We start from the raw sequence: 16,585 nt of genomic DNA on the forward strand, positions 1-16,585 counted from the left end.
CGATCTTGATATCGATTGCTCGAGGAATCAGGGTCGAGTGCTACAGACTCCAGAAAAAGTCACGTGATGTTGGTAATTAATGTCATTTGATGTGCCAAGCCCGCTGACGTGATACTGTGAGGCAATTGTGCTGCCAGCGAGGCATTTTATGGATGCTAAGGCACATGCACTCAGAGGCGTATGATGACAGAAAGCGACCAGAAATATCTTGTTCTGTCTTCCCTATATCATGTGCTCACATCTCCTAGCAATCTGACGTATATTTTTTCACGGTTCATCTAATCGCACCAGAACGCTTTATTCTCTGATGAACCCACCAGCTCAGACGCATATCACGACGATCCTCATATCCAATCTTCACTGCAGCAGGTAAATACAATATTCGTGATGTTTATTTCGCTAATGTTGGTTTTGTCACAGCTGTGTACGCACAATCAATGAAGTGCTCTTATCTTTGTCCCCCCCTCCAACAAGGGTAGATGTATCCATCGTCCACCAGTCAGTGACAATCGGGCATGCCATTACAATACCCAGAGACACCATACAATCCGTGCTTGAAGATGCCGGGTTCGATATATCTGACCCAGATCCCAGTCCCTCCGAGCACAAGCTTTCCCCACGGATGTCCGGGATGAGCATCACGTTTTATGGACAACGTCGAAAGCATATACAACATTGTTCATTGTGTCAGGAGAAGGGCACTATTTCACTCGATGATACCGTTTCACCACTCCTGCGGGGCAATATCGACGGCCTACCTTCCAACGGTGTTTATCCAACAGATTTCTCCACGCTGGAGGGACCAGAGAAGGACCCAAATTTAAGCCGAAGCCCGTGGCACGAAGTTGGCGCTAATGATGTGCCGCATCGCGTCACCCTGTCTGTAGGTGGCATGACATGCTCCTCATGTTCGGGCACCATTACCGAAATGGTCTCGCAACTCTCTGGCATCTCCCAAGTGGTCGTTAGCCTTCTCAACAACTCTGCCACAGTTGTTGTTGCTCGAAGGGATCTTCTTGGTTCCGTGACTGAAACGATCGACGACTGTGGCTTTGAAGTCGACGTTATCAAGATCGAGCCCCTTGTCCCATCGTCATCAGATGGTGACGCAACAACAACGGGTCCTCGGAATGTATCGCTTCGTGTCGAGGGAATGTATTGTCCGTGCGTTTATCGTGTCATTGTCACAAGCAGTTTGACTGATCTCTGCTAATTAGACATTGTCCAGCAAAGATCATGACTGCCTTGCAAAGGTTCCAGCCAGACGTCGCCATTATCAAACCATTATCAAACCATTTGGATCCAATAATCGAAATTTCATACAAGCCATCGCCTCCAGACTTTACCATCCGCTCCATCATCACCACCATTGTGTCAGTAGACCCGACGTCGTACAGTGTGTTGATTGATCGTCCACCTACGCTCGAAGAGCGTGCACGGCGCATGCAGCAGCGCGAGCAACGAACCTTGCTGCTGCATCTCTTTTTTACATTTATGATCGCGATACCCACATTCATCATCGGTGTGGTGTACATGAGCCTCGTTCCCAGCGGCAATCAGACGAAGCAATACCTAATGGGGCCTATGTGGAATGGAAATGCGTCCCGAATCGAGTGGGCGCTCTTTTTTCTGGCGACTCCAGTATACTTCTATGGCGCTGGCACATTCCACCGTCGGAGCATCAAAGAAATCAGAGCTTTGTGGAAGAAAGGGAGTACGACTCCCATCATCAAGCGCTTTACTAGATTTGGGAGTATGAACCTCCTGGTATGTACTGTGTTCACCCGTAATCATACGATGATGACATGCGTGAGCAGGTTTCTACCGGAGTATCTGTGGCCTATTTTTCATCGATCGCGGTCCTAGCTCTTGCAGCAACACAGCAGCCTTCGGGCAGTGGGGCAGCGCAAGAAACGACATATTTCGACTATGTCGTGTTCCTGACCATGTTTTTACTTGCTGGTGAGTAGAGTTTGTACACTGCATATATTGCATGATTGGTTGTTATTAGGCCGCTACCTCGAGGCATACAGCAAAGCGAGGACTGCCGACGCGATTACTGCGCTCGGCTCACTCCGCCCTGCTGAAGCTCTTCTCTTGGCTCCTCGCTCCGCAACTGATTCCACGGCTCCCTTGATTTTTTCCCGCAATGACCCCGAAAAATGTGACGTATCAATTGACAACGGTAGCCTTGTTGCTTCTCCTGGCTTTAAATTTGAGAAGGTAGCAGTTGACCTCTTGGAAGTTGGCGATGTTGTACGTGTGCAAAATGGCGCCACACCACCGTCAGACGGTACAATCGTCTCTGGTGCTGAGACTTCCTTCGACGAGAGCTCTTTGACGGGCGAGGCTCGACTTATCAGTAAGAGTGTCGGGGACACGGTTCTTCTTGGGACAATCAACAAGTCCAGGGCTGTAGACGTCCGAGTTGACGTTATTGGTGGTCTCACATTGTAAGTCATTCAACATTGATTGTAAAAGTATTATTTATCTGACCTAATTCTATTAGGCTGGATCAGATCGTGCAGATCGTTCGTGAGGGCCAAACTCGCAGGGCGCCCATTGAGCGTGTCGCAGACCACATCACGGGCGTCTTTGTGCCGATCATCACTTTGCTGGCGATCGTCACGTGGTTGATATGGCTTTCCTTGGGTGTCAGCGGTGCCATCCCTAGGAGTTATTTAGATATAACTGTGGGCGGATGGAGTGAGTTTCTTCCAAGCGATCTACTGAACTTTGTTCTGACGCCACCTCTGTAGTCGTGTGGTCTCTCGAATTTGCGATCGCAGTATTCGTCGTGGCATGTCCTTGCGGCATTGGCCTGGCAGCACCAACCGCTCTCCTCGTGGGATCTGGGCTTGCAGCCAAATATGGCATATTGGCTCGTGGAGGTGGCGAAGCTTTCCAAGAAATGGCACAACTTGACATTGTCGTATTCGACAAGACCGGAACACTTACGGAAGGTGGTGAGCCCCGAGTGTCTGATGCCGAGATCCTGCTTTCGTTGGTGCCTCGGGAGACGCTTCTCGGAATCGCTGCGGAGTTGGAATCTGCTTCCTCTCACCCGCTCGCATCTGCGATTCGGCAGTACGCTGAGCAGCATGGTGCTACGTCTGCCGCTGGCAGCGCATTCGATGAAACTGCTGGTAAAGGTGTCACAGCGAATTTTGACGACATACGTCGCAAAGCAATCATAGGAAACGAAGCCCTGATGCGAGATCATGCCGCCTCTCTTTCTCCAGACGTGTCCCAAATGCTCGACAGGTGGAAATCAGAGGCGAAGAGCATCGTCCTTCTCGCGGTTACGGATGCAGACTTGGATGATCGCTTCGTCGTTGCAGCGATATTCGCTGTATCGGATCCCATCAGGCGAGAAGCTAGCGGTGTCGTACGCCATTTGCACCAGCAGGGCATTGGAACATGGATGATATCAGGGGACAACGAGACAACTGCTAAAGCAGTCGCAAAATTCGTGGGCATTCCTGAAATGAATGTTATCGCTGGTGTTTTACCCCAACAAAAGGTCTGTCCTTGTCAGCTAAGTCCTTGTCGTGTGATCTGACCTATTCTGCAGGCAGAAAAGATCGAGTGGCTGCAGCACAATGGCGCCAAACGACCCTCTTCACGATGGCGGCGCATGCTGAGCAGGTCAACGTCAAATGAACGTTGCATCGTCGCAATGGTTGGGGATGGGATTAATGACGCACCTGTGAGTTCTTGCTACGTGTCTGTTTTATGTTTGGTATTTACTGTCGCGTTAGGCACTAGCGGTCAGCGACATAGGCATAGCTATCGGTTGTGGAAGTAGGTTCCAAAGTTCATTCAACCGCATCACAGAACGCATACTGATCAACTTCGATGGCAGGCGACGTCGCGGTATCTAGCGCTTCGTTCATTCTCTTATCCTCTAACCTTCAAACTTTACTCACACTGAGCGACCTGTCGAGAAAAGTGTTTAACCGCGTTCAAATCAACTTTGTACGCCGCGTCCGTTTCCTGTGCACTTACTCGCCATTGACATAGTTTGTAGATGTGGGCATTCATGTATAATTTAATCGCAGTTCCCATCGCTGCTGGAGTCGTATACCCTGCCGGACACGCGCGATTAGCTCCTGTGTGGGCGTCATTGGCCATGGCATTATCGTAAGTAGCCCCTGACTACGTGTCAAACGTATACTGATGCGTTACTCTAGCTCTGTTTCTGTGATTTGCTCCTCTCTCGCGCTCAAGGTGTACAGAGAGCCAAAGATACAGCTTTAACAAGTCCGATCCAATCTTTCCTGAGCAATACTGCAGTCAATCTATTCATGATCTGTATCCCTATCTTTCATTCCCCTGTAAACTACTGTGTTCCTAGCGTATTTTATTGGCCCTGTGTATGCCAGCGATCACCCCACTGAGGTCCTGCTTTCTGCCTTGCGAGAGCCGAAACTATTCCATAATGACATGCTGACCCGCTGGAGACACTACGAAGCATATGTAGAGACTTCTTCGTAGTCCCAATGTCATAGAACACTCCCGCATGTTTTCGTGTCTCGTTCATTAAGGAATTAATTGAGTTAAGCCTACTTCGCGAGACCTCAGACGTCCGATGGAACTTGGAAAACCAAGAACGTTTGAAACTTCGACTTGGTAGTACCAATTTGTTCTTTTCCGTACTTGTCCACAACTGCTAGTGATCCACAGGACTCGCTTCGGGCGAACAAGTAACTTTGAGATCCAGCTCTTCCATGGTCAGCCTCAGATAATAGGTGGACTCAGAACGCTTCAGTCAAGTTTGAAATGACATCATATCAGAGGCTGACAGTTGTGAAACATCCGCTTCCACCGCGATGTGGAATATTTCGGATGTTCCACAATTGCCTTCGATGTCCGCCCGCGTATATAATTTGATTCAACCTTCTCTTCTCTCTACTTCCACTTCCTTCAACCTCCAACTTTGTATTACCCTTGTGTATCTGACAGCACCGTAACGCCAAACGAACTTGCTACGGTCTCACAAGTTTGGAATACGGAACCTCGACTACCTGCACTTATTCGTACGACTGCTTCGACCGAGAGCACCGCCTCACTGTCGGGTGCACATTTACGACGGCTGTCCTTTTGACCCCTCTTTTCCTCGACCGGACTCTCCCGCCTAACCAACGACCTTTCTGATGTCGATCTCTTATTTGATCTCCGATTCTTGATATTATATTTTGACGATCTCATTTACCCCGTGTTTCTTTGGAATCCGATCACAAAAGCTCTTCAGGTCTCTTCTTTCGATCTACGATTGACTTCCTCCACTTGACGACGGGCCACAACCTTGAATCAAGCGAGTTTCTGCTCTCTATGGACCTTGCTCCTGTGCGACGATGACTTTGACTTGTTTTCACTCGGGTCCATTGGATCAATGCTGTCATCTCGTGTGCCGTTTGTCATCTGCCCGTTCAATGTTCGTGATCGATCTAACCTTGGTTTCATTGTCGATCTCCACTTCTCGTGAGTCTATTTGGATGTTCCTGCGCTTCTGAATCATACCTGCGATCTGAAGGTTTGCCCCTCTGAGGACGGCGAGCATGTGCCTTCGATTTCGCTTACCCGACGTTTCTTGCAATTTCGGCCACCTCATTTTCGAGCTCTGCTTCGTTTGATTGCCGTCCTGGCCTCGCTTTGAACGCTCACTTGGCTGACGGGTTTCCTTCGATTGAACTTATACGCGATCTCGTCTACTGTTTCTTTGAATCCGATCACCTAGTCTCGCGTTGAACAACCACTTATCTAACGGACCCTTCGATCGAACTAAGACCCATCCCCCATTCTGATGAACCTCGCTTCTACGCGACGACGACTCGATCCTTGGGGACCCCAAGATGCTCATGCTCAAGTTTTTTGGATGTTACCCGACTAAATATTGCACTTCGACTCGGTCCGAGTATTCCGCGAATGTCTTCCTCCGATGGATCAGCCCTGTCACCTCGCATGTCGTTTGTCATCTGCCCTTTCAACTTTCGTGATGGATTCGACCTTGGTTTCATGGTCGATCTCCGCTTCTTGAGACCGTATTTTGGATGTCTTCGCTTCCGAATCATCCTGGATTTTATCTCATTCTACAGTCTACTCGATCTGAAGGTTTTCCTCACTTGAGGACTAGGCGAGCTATGGCACGTACTCAACTGGGCCTGCTGGGTTGACCTTCCGTCTTTTGCTTGCTCGAGACATTGATTTCTCATTACGATCTTGTTTACCCGATATTTCTTGGGAATCCGGCTACCTCCAAGCTGTTGCGGTCCTTTCGAGCTCTCCCTCTCAAGTTTTGCTATGGGTAATCACTTGTCCGATGGGTTATATTCGATCGAACGTTTACTTATCCATTCCTCGATGGACCTTGATCTTGGGCGACGATGGCTTCGACCATCCCCCAAGATGTCCATGTCGATCTCGTAGCCGATCTCGTTCACCCGGCGTTTCTTTGGAACCAGTCTACCTCTACGGCTCCTGCAGTACCTTCGAGTTCCGATTGGCTCCCTCGCCACTCAAGTATCGCTTTGAGCTCACTCAGCTGACGGGTTACCGGTTACCTTCGATCGAACTCATACGTATCTCTTCTTTCGATGGATCTCGCTTCTATGCCACGGCGACTTGATCTCTTCCCCAAGATCCTTGTGCTCGAGTTTTCTGGATGATACCCGACTGAATACCGTACTTCGATTTGGCCCCAATATTCATCCACCGATAGACGTCTTTGCGAGAGTGGCGACGTCTCTATTCTGCGAGGCGTAACGCCCGATGGACACCACTTCTTCGATCGTTGTTGTCATAGGATGTTTCGATTTACGCGCCTTCCATTGGTGTTTCGTGAGGTATCGGTCAGTTGTTTTCGACGTTTGGACCCTAAGGCTACTTTTCACCAATGCTGCTTCGATTTCGATTTATCTTGGATCGCGTCGTATTTTTCACTGGAGGCCAGTTGGTTACAACCTTGTCTGGCCTTACTACGATTGACGCGCTAATATCCTAATTTGCTCGCAAGGATCATCTTGAATTTTACTGGCGTCCGCGAATGACATTCTATGCGACTACTCAGATGCCACGGTCTCTGCCATGAGCGCCCTTATGGACTCCATCTCAAGAGCGAAGGTGATTGCGGATCACCGTCTTCAAGCCTAGTACGGCTCCCTTCCTCGTTTATCGCATTCTTTGCTATGGTCCTTTCGACCGGTATGTGAGCGGATTTGGCTGGAACACAACGTACTTCAATCTTCACCGTTTAAGACTCAAACATACTTCAGACCGTCTTGTGCGCTCTTCGCGTCATCTAGAAGGTTCATGAACTCCGATCACTGTCTCCAAAGCCGAAAATCTTTTCAGCGATCGAAATCACGGCGTTCTACTAGCAGCAACAACCCGTAGCACCGAAATATACAAAATCGACGAGAATGAATTCTGAAATGTACGTGCTTTCTCGTGCTAGCGAAGGTCAGACCTCCCTGCGAATCCTCTACAGCCCGATCATCATCATCCAGTGGAGACAATATATACGCTTTTTCAAGGAGCCAGTGGATGTTCGTCCTGTGTGACCACGTTCAGTTAGACGCCGTGGTCAACAGCACACCCTTACTCTTAACTTATCACAACCCCTCACATCCGTTCGCGAGGTGATACAACTCCCGCGCAACGCCGGGACATCCAGCGCCGACCCCCTACACTTTGTAGTGCACAGCGATTCCCTTTTCCCCGAGGCGACTGAATCAAGCCGCGATGTCGTTCCCGAGTTCCCGTTAGATGATTTCGAGAGTATGTAACCGTGCGCAACCATCTCACTGCCCACTAACCGCGTCACCTCAGACACTAACGTGGACTTCACGGGAGGTAAGGGGCCAGCCACTGACCTGCCTTAACAACAATGCTGATACTCCCATAGACATTCTGAAGCAGCGTTTTTCGCCCAAGAGGCCTGCAGCATCAGCTAGCACCGCTAACACCCCGAAAGGTAACCATTCGTGTCAATACGCGCGGAAAATACCTGACAATGATCACCAAGGGTGAAAGACTGGACCATGAGGGACTTACCAGATCCATCCGGTCACTTCCGAACGGTCCTCAATCTCTACAACGTCGAGAACGTGCCTGTGGTTGTCCCCAACGTCTGCGACGCTGCAGGTAGCCTCATTCATCCGACCCAGTACGGTAAGCACTTCGCGTCGTCCCAACCTGCAGTGGTGGAAGTCGAGATGCGACTGTAAGTTCCTTTTCCATTGCATGATATTTTCTGTTTACACGATGGCTGCAGGTGGATATTCGCCCCCGTTAGCAAATGCTCTACCAACACCCAGATCTACCAAATCATACTTAAATCGCTCCGTTTGTTACCCCTCACGGGAACGCCGAAAGCCGTTTTGACGAAGGCTGTCGATCCTTCATCTTCACCTACGGAGCCGTCAACCCCTGACAACAAGGCGAAACGAAAGGTTGTTGCTCCCGCGGGTCAAGCATCCCCTGTGAAAAAAAGGGACAGCGTAAAGTAAGGTTACGCTATGCCATTCAATCCTATGCAACGACTTCATTATAAGTTATTCAACTACCACTGGGGGTTTTGTCCGCCATTGTTACACATATGGCATTCAAGTACCACTCATTGTTTTGTTTCACACACGGTATTTAATATTCAACGTTTAACTACCGCTTTATTACATGCAGTTAGTTCGTACCAGTGTCCGCCAATAAATCTTTGGCCATATGTTTCGAACATTGCCGATTTCATCCGATAACAGAGTCGGGGGACTCGGGACGTGAGTACCGTTACGATACGGTACTAGTGAACTGTAAAGAAACTGACTCTAAGTCCCAGTCGCGCAACGTTTGGTGATGCGGATCCAATGGCCCGGGCTTTTTTATATGCAGAAAAATACAGAATTGTATGCATATGATGGACTACAGTTACATGTAAAAAATGCGAAGATATATGATGCAAGATGCAGAGGCAAAAAATCAGTAGATATGAGATGAGTTATGCAAAATCGTCCGAGAACAAGCATAGACTAAACATAAAATCTGGAAATGAAAAGAGGGTTAGAAGGTAGAGACATGGTAAGATGAAGCTTACGCACTTCTTATTGATCTGGTAGAGCAACAAACTGATGTTAACCTTTGCCAGGCCATTGAATAAGGGAAGGGAAGCCTGGTTCTCGAATTGAGCTTGCAACAAATCTTCCATACGAAGATCACTAGATGCTATCCGATTGGTGATCCCAAGCGTGTTATTGAACACTTCCATTGTGAAGATGCCAGGTTTGTTGGAAGAAATAGTGATGTCGATTTTATCAAACTGACGAGGAGAGAATTGATCGATGGAGAGTAGGATGCCCTTCTCGTACAAGTCCTTTGCACTGTATTTGAAAGATCCAAACTGAGGATTCTTCCCTGACTTCTGCAAGTCGCGCAAGTGGAAGTACTGCTTGGTAAACGGTAGAACAAAACGCTTCTTCCTGTTGAAAAGTTCAGCACACTGTACGGCACAGATTTAATCAACCTTCACCCTTTGCCTCGCTGCATGGTCGCCATCGCAGCTTCAACGTAATTGTGATAGCTGTCGATTTGCTCTTCAAAATATGTCTTGCGATCGGAAAGGTGCTTCAATGCATCTACCATGCTATCCATCTCCTGTTGACGCTGTAACCGCTTGCGGTGCTTGCTGCGGACATCGCTGGCAATGGCATTCAGAATGCCTTGGAATCCGTCGCTGCGCGTAATCTTCCCCTGTTTCTCGAGCTCAAGAAGGAAGAAAATGGCATGAGCTTTGACTTCTTTGAAAGACAACCTTGTAAAATTGTAATTAAGTAATGCCTTCCATAGTTTCCGTTGTGACTTACGATCGAATGTCTTCTAGCCTGTATGCCGAGTCGCCGGCAGAGGTTGAAGGCATACGTCGTGGCATTGGTTCATTGTCCATTTCGGTTACGATAGTCTCCCAGCGGAGCTCATCGTTATCGCTCACGGGACGCATCAAAGATTCAACAAGATCTTGCGCGGGTTGGACGCGTAAGATTGCAAGCACGCCACGCTTTGCTTGCACCCAGAGTGCTTTCTCGTCAGCTTTCGGATCTGCACTCCCGTCAAAAAGCATCTTTGATTTCGAGTATTCTACTCACCTCTGACATGAGCGAACCTATTCGTCAGCTCCAGAGTGACAGCACGATCCCTAGCATCCTTGAGCTCATCGTTGTCAAGATGAGGTACACCATCTAGCTCGTGCAGAATAACACGCAATGCATCGTGTCGAGCAGGAGACTTGAAAGTATGCTTTAGTATCAAAGCATGTCTAGCTGATCGATTGCACTCACCAATTTCTCTTGATATTGTGAGAGCAGTACATGCATCCCGTACACTTCATTCGGTGAGATGTAAATAGGCTTTGGTTGTACAGTCGCATCCAGGAACTCGTGGGCATGGTAATGGCTTTCAGCATCGGGGACATCCGCGACCGCTGATTATCAAAGGGATGAGTACCAGACACGCTCAGTAGAAATCAGATACAACCCACTTCGCACTAGCCAATTCGTCATCTGCGTCATCAATGTACGTACACACTCGTTAATAGGCACATAGTTGGGCTGATCTTCCGAGAACTCAGAGCCTGATGCAACCTGTGTCAGGACCTTGGAGATCTGCGCGAGATTCTTCCTGGTTGCAATATCTACTGATGCGACCATATCAAAGTTTTCAGGCGATCTGGAATTGCGGGTGATGAGCGCCTGTACGAGTAACTGAAGATAAACATACAAGATGGCGGGGTTCAGATACCTGTAATATACCAGCCTGCCTATGCAGGCTGCGTACACTTCATCGGGCGCGCCAGGAAATTTGTCTTTCAACGAAAGGAGCGTTTCCCGCGCCACGAATCGCATGCTGTAGGGCATCCTACGAGTCGATTCGAATATGGATGCAGCAAAGGCTTCAGTCCACCACTGAAGTTTCTGGAGATCTGCGAATTTATCATAATAAGCACCAGCACCTCAAGAATAAGGGAATACGTGCGTCTAATGTACTCAGCCCTGGTATCAGGGTCCTTCAAAGCTTCGTAAAACGGAACATCTTTTGGCTTCGTGCTTGCGATTCCCGACCGCATTTCCTCCACGTTTATTCGTGATCGATGAATCTAGACAAGGTGAAATGTCGTGACACGGGAAGCAAGCGACAGTAAGAATACTAACCACTGTAGGATCAGATTCTAGGTCAAGGTCGACAGCTTCCATGAGCTCGCGAATGATTCCCTGCAGCGTTTCGCGGATGTACGTGACCTGTCGCGGGCGGACGTACTGCACTGCTATGTTGATATACATCGGGTGTCCACGTACGACATCGGAAATCGACGGTGCAGCCAAGATTTCCTGTCGTATCGAAAGCTAAAATAGCTGCATCAACAACCAGATACTGCAATCGCGTAAAAGACATACCTGGAATAACTTCAAGAAAAGATAATCCTCCCTTCGATCCTGACCATACCCAAACAACGTGAGCACGACCCGCTCTGTCAACCTTCTGTGCTTCTCCGCGGTGTCATCAGAAAGCTGAACGAAGAGCCCACTCAGATACTCTGCTCTCGTTTGCAGAAGATAGAATAGCTGCTGATACAGTTCAAGCTTCTTCTTTGCCGCATGGTCAAGGGTATTCGGGCCCGCAAAAGGATCACCATGCGCCGCAAGGATCGACGCCCTAGTAGCGTGAGCAGCAGCGCTGTCCGCACCGTACCGCTTCCGCGCCTTAATCAGCTCCTCGAAAGACTTGACATTCTGCACGACAAGCGCGATCTTGACGTCGAGATCACTGACATCGCTCTCGAGAGCCTGGTTTTCACGAATACCCTCCACCACGCGCTTCCTCAGCCGCTCCACCTTGATCTCATCCTGGAAGTCCGCCTCCGAGTCGTCCAACAAGTGCACGAAGTTCTTGATCGTTCCGACAGTGACGTTCTTGCCCAGCGTGAGTTGCCTGTACTGCTCCCTAGTTTCCTTGGCCCTAAAGAGCGACTGGATCTTGACGACCTTATCGAGGTTTGTACGGTAATACTGCATCTTCGCACGGAATTTCTTCCGCTGCAGCACTCCACGGAGCAAAGCCTGTAACATCGTTGCTGCAGGCTGACTCCGCCGCAAATGGTCTCGCCATGCATGATACTCCCTCCTGACGAGGTACCCCCGTGCCACTGCCTCGAGCCCGTTCACATCCGGCGCGACAAACGCCAGCTTTTTCTGCTGCTCACGGTGGCGGTTGCGCATGATCGCAGCCCGTGCGAGAGCCTGGAACCCTCCAACACTCGCCACGACCTTCACCTCGCTCAGGGCTTTGGCAACATTATGGTGCTGTTGTCTAGCCAGACTTGCGCGTGCACGCGCTTGCAGACCAATAAGCATAGGAGTCGCACGGCGCAAACCTCGGATGAGCTGAAGGAGGCGTTTGCGTGCGAGATAGGTCCGCACAGCCGCCTGTATGCGCACAACAGTCGCAGAAACATCATCCAGCTTGGCGAGCTGCGTCCGTATGCGCCTCCGCACAAGCACGCCTCGACACTGCGCCTGTAAATCCAAAACGCTCCCCTCCTCTGCATCTAATGCTCTGAGCTTTCTCGAGATCGCTCGCCGTCGGAGGAAGCCGCGCGCAGTAGCCTGAAGATTCACCACAGACAACGCCACCTCCGCACGCGCGAACGTCTTTGCCACTTCGCTATGGTTCCGTTTCGCAATTTTGGCACGTGCAGTTGATTGCATTTTCACCACGACCGCACGGGCGCTCCTGAGAGCCGCCTTTAGCTTCTCAAATCGCCGACGTACGAGGACACCGCGAATCTGGGCCTGGGTCTTCACTACGTATTGAGAGACTGCTTTGATGCGGGTAACGTATGCTCTCCAACGCCGACGGACGAGTGCGCCGCGGACAGCAGCCTGCAAACGAACAGCCCAGGGGGTCATGTCACGTGTCTGCTGACGGGAGACGGAAACGGTGCGTCGGGCAAGAGCACCTCGGAGATGTGCTTGCAGGCGAGGAACGTATCGTTCAGTTAGACGCAAACGAACGCGTTGTGTCGCTTGTGCTTTGCGGACCAGGAACCCACGGGCTAGACATTGGACCAAACGTATCGAATCCTCATTCTCCAAGAGCAGGCGATCGCGCCCTATAAGTAAAATTCAGTCCATTGATAAAGGACGGAGAGCAAACAAAGTAGAACGCACGTTCCTCCTCACTTTCCTCTGGCTCTGGTGGTGGTGGATCAGGCTCCTCGTTGATTTCCTTTGCCAGTTCCCTGCCGACATTGCCGAAGTTGGGCATCGGAATACCTGCGTCAGTGAGACCTTTTTGCGTCTTCTGCAACTGGTCATCGGAAAATTGTAGTTGGCCGAGAAGATCTCCAATGCATTCGGCGAGACCACGACGGGCGAGGAGATGACTATGAGGTATTGGTGAGTTTGAGTGTTGGTCGATTGTGAGGTACTCACCTAAGTGCGTGTATGCAGTAAATGACCTTTGGAAAGTTTTTCTTCTCGTATAGATCGGTCAATTCAAATATGAATCCCTAGTGCAGATCGTTCAATTACCCATCACCATGTAGAGGCACGACGACATACCTCGGGCAATCCTACTTCCCTGACAAAAACAAAGAAATGATTGATATTATCCGAGTGGCGGAAATTTAGCTTTCGAGCCTGTAAACCAGAAACGAAGTTCAAGCTCAATCACATAGCGAGAGCGATCTTGGAATGCCGCCCACCTCGTAAATCCTGAACCCTCCTTCCCCCTTAAACACCCTGACAAGCCGGGCTAACACAACACCATTCCTCATTCCTTCTTCCATCTCCACCACCCCAAAGCCCAGCTCTTCCCCAAGGCAACCCTCAATCCATTGCTGCGCCTCTCCCACATGGCACAGATATTCATACGCTTGCAGCAGATGTCTCTGCACATCGGCCCACAGACCTCTCGTCAAGCGAGAGGAAGGAAGGGGTGTCGGTGCAGTTGGGCTCGCTGGCGTTTTGTCCCGCGAGAGACGCAATCGCCCCGGGATGCCACTGACGTCGGAGGCGTTTGCCATTCCTGCAACAAGCTCCTCCGTACCAGGCGAAGGCGGAGGCTCATACCTCGAATGACGGCGCGCTCGTCGCGACACTGCCTGGGAATCATCCACAGGAACAGTATTCTGACCGACGTCAGAGGTGTTCGCCATCCCTGCAACAACTTCCTCTGTAACAGGCGAAGGCGGAGGCTCATACCTCGAATGACGTCGCGCTCGTCGCGACACCACCTGGGAATCATCCACAGGAACAGCATTCTGTTCAAGTTGCGGTGGTGGATTAGGCTTCTGCTCATCGACCCAGTCATCGCCTGCATCCCCGCTCGCGATACGGGGGAGATGGCGACCTAGTTTGCGCCCAGCAATTTGACCATAAGTTGATGTCTTCTTGTTTGCCATATATGAGGAACGATAGGGGGTCGGGGACATTACAGAAGAGGTGGAGGGGATCGATGCGATCGAGGAACTGGGCGTATGCGAAGAAGAGGCTGATGTGAAGGAATTCTGAGTGGACGCGAAGGATGACGTAGGGGTGTGGGTAGGAGAGGGAGACGGGCGTTCGGAAGAGTTAAGACGAGAAGTGTATTCCGAAACGCGAGTAGCAAGGTCAGGGACACGGGAAGTGCGGTCCATTGTTGGCGGGACGCTTGGGGAGACGTTCTCAACAGGACGGGAAGTGGCATCAGAAGAACGAGAGTCGAATCGGGACGTATATGCAGATATCCTGGAGGTAAGGTCTGGCAACTTGGATGTGGGATCTGGAGGTTTGTGGTCGGACACTCGTGGATTGCGAGTTGGAGTTCGTAAGATATGGTCGGTAAGATCCTGGCTCGCGGAGGAGCGACCGGACAAGGGATCCTTCTCTGGGGAGGACTGTGGGCCATAGAGCGACGTGGGACGACGGCGGATAGTTGTAGGTGTAAACAAAGGCTTCGAGGGGCTAGATGGAGGGTTGATCACCGTGAATACGGTTGGGTCGGGTGTTCGTGACACTGAATCACGGGTAGGAGAATCTAGGGTGCTGTTATCTAGGGTATTTGTTCTCCGCATGGGTGGGGATGGAGAATCAAGGGAGATAGGTTGATGTGCAGTATGATCAGCAAGTTCTTTGATGTCAGATATTGATGAAGAATGAAGAGATGCCGAGGTTGGGAGACGTATACGATGAGGAGTCGGGGTAGCAAATGAGCTTGTGGGTGAATCTGGATTCTCGACAGTTATTCCAGTAGTATTTGGTGACAACGGAGTCGCTACGATATGTGGAGGAAGGGACGGAGAGACAGTATGACGTTTGAGATAAGTCGGGGTTCGTTGGAAACTGGAATCTGTGAACGAGGATGAACTAGAGATAGTAGATATACTATCACTGCGACCCAGAAAAGGACCACCACTGGGAGTAGTTTCTATTTGCTTTGTTGGACTGACCGGCCTGCGTCCTTCAAGTGCAGCTTCTGCGCGTGCACGCTCCTCCCATTTGTCGCGTACAAGGTCAAGACTGGTACCCGGCCGGTGTGAAGGCGTCCATCGTCTATTAGCAGCAACAACGGATGAGCTAGAACCAGTTGTAGTTGGGCTCACGAGGGAAGTTGGGCGCGATGAGATGGACGAATTTCGCGTAAGAGAATTGGTAGACGATCGAGAAGAAGTACGCTGTAGGAGACGAGTCTGGTACGCGAAAGCATCTCGTTGCTTGGATGGCGATGCTGGAGGCACGGTACTTGGTTTGTCCATGTCGTCTCCTTGATCTCGACTACAACGCGCCGCTCACTACTCAGTAGTAGTCCAGTAGTCACCGGGAGCACGGCCTTCCAAGTACCGCTGACGTAATGAGAACATGATCTTCACAAGGCAAAGGCAAAGGTTCGCTTCTTTTATTTTCTGCCATTGAACTGGTTACATGCTACTGTCTAGGGCCGAGCATCGGTCGAGGTAATTGCAAAGTCAAATGACTAAATTTCTTGCTGCTTTGATTCTTCAACCCATGTGAATCAATGTACGGACCCCATCGATCAATCTATATTAGCCACTAGAGCGCGTCCTCTACATACGGTGAAGTCCATCGTCTTTAAGTGGGCACTCTTAACACTGTGATCTAGTTTCTTCTGGGTTTTCATCGCCTTGGTGCGTGCTGGCTTCATCACAAGCTCGGACACGGAGCGCATGACCAGCTCGATCCTCGGCTCCGTCACTCCAATCTTTCTCGCAGCAACCGAGTGGGCCCTCGTTGGAAGGACGCGTGTGAGAGCGAGAGTACGGGAGCACGTGTAGCTCGTGCAACAGGGAACACAAAGAGTGAGTCTGTATGACTATCAATCCTTGGAAAAATTAACCATTTCTGTGTTAGTATGTATGCACTGGTATACCGTCTGCACCTATGTGAATATCCCTGGTTGTGCGCTGAGGCCAAAAACCTGGCATATACACGGAGGCTCAGCGCTACTGTGTTTGCAATCGGAGTGATCCTCCCAACTTGCCAAGCATCGCAGTCTGTTTGTCTAACTTGGTATGAAATCATTCAACCTCTTGATGGGTATGTTA

The 16,585-nt window shown here is 50.1% G+C and overlaps 3 protein-coding genes across 3 annotated transcripts; 2 read left to right on the forward strand and 1 right to left on the reverse strand.

The window, feature by feature from the left end:
* Window positions 1-307: 307 nt before the first annotated feature.
* EDB91DRAFT_1234366 (heavy metal translocatin) lies at window positions 308-4,260 on the forward strand (the record flags this gene model as incomplete). Its single annotated transcript, XM_041321200.1, has 12 exons — window positions 308-369; window positions 421-1,164; window positions 1,218-1,767; window positions 1,818-1,962; window positions 2,012-2,453; window positions 2,510-2,706; window positions 2,760-3,523; window positions 3,575-3,709; window positions 3,762-3,804; window positions 3,866-3,978; window positions 4,031-4,143; window positions 4,194-4,260. 12 exons carry the CDS (start codon window positions 308-310, stop codon window positions 4,258-4,260), a joined length of 3,375 nt encoding a protein of 1,124 aa, XP_041183351.1.
* A 3,173-nt stretch (window positions 4,261-7,433) lies between these two features.
* On the forward strand, window positions 7,434-8,510 carry EDB91DRAFT_1077668 (uncharacterized protein; the record flags this gene model as incomplete). The annotated part of the gene is made up of 6 exons (XM_041314944.1): window positions 7,434-7,547; window positions 7,593-7,779; window positions 7,831-7,854; window positions 7,907-7,975; window positions 8,035-8,224; window positions 8,276-8,510. 6 exons carry the CDS (start codon window positions 7,434-7,436, stop codon window positions 8,508-8,510), a joined length of 819 nt encoding a protein of 272 aa, XP_041183352.1.
* A 336-nt stretch (window positions 8,511-8,846) lies between these two features.
* EDB91DRAFT_1101208 (ras GTPase-activating protein) lies at window positions 8,847-15,892 on the reverse strand. Its single transcript, XM_041317231.1, has 16 exons — window positions 14,189-15,892; window positions 13,748-14,056; window positions 13,605-13,682; window positions 13,476-13,552; window positions 13,212-13,426; window positions 11,439-13,153; window positions 11,196-11,387; window positions 11,020-11,140; window positions 10,765-10,966; window positions 10,526-10,713; window positions 10,326-10,468; window positions 10,134-10,272; window positions 9,855-10,086; window positions 9,521-9,802; window positions 9,093-9,470; window positions 8,847-9,036 (listed from the first exon to the last, which is right to left on the reverse strand). Exons 1-16 carry the CDS (start codon window positions 15,776-15,778, stop codon window positions 9,024-9,026), a joined length of 5,874 nt encoding a protein of 1,957 aa, XP_041183353.1. The 5' UTR covers window positions 15,779-15,892; the 3' UTR covers window positions 8,847-9,023.
* Window positions 15,893-16,585: the final 693 nt, after the last annotated feature.

Source organism: Suillus paluster, assembly GCF_016628075.1.
Source record: "Suillus paluster strain FC165 chromosome Unknown EDB91scaffold_3, whole genome shotgun sequence".
NCBI lineage: Eukaryota > Fungi > Basidiomycota > Agaricomycetes > Boletales > Suillaceae > Suillus > Suillus paluster.

What these genes read in the sequence shown, in the direction of transcription:
- EDB91DRAFT_1101208 (XM_041317231.1), bottom strand. Translation starts at nt 15,778, where the DNA reads ATGGACAAACCAAGTACCGTGCCTCCAGCATCGCCATCCAAGCAACGA. An exon ending in CAGGGCTGAGTACATTAGAC is followed by an intron (nt 10,967 to 11,019) that starts GCACGTATTCCC and finishes ATAAATTCGCAG; the next exon opens with ATCTCCAGAAACTTCAGTGG. An exon ending in ACCATGCAGCGAGGCAAAGG is followed by an intron (nt 9,471 to 9,520) that starts GTGAAGGTTGAT and finishes ACTTTTCAACAG; the next exon opens with GAAGAAGCGTTTTGTTCTAC.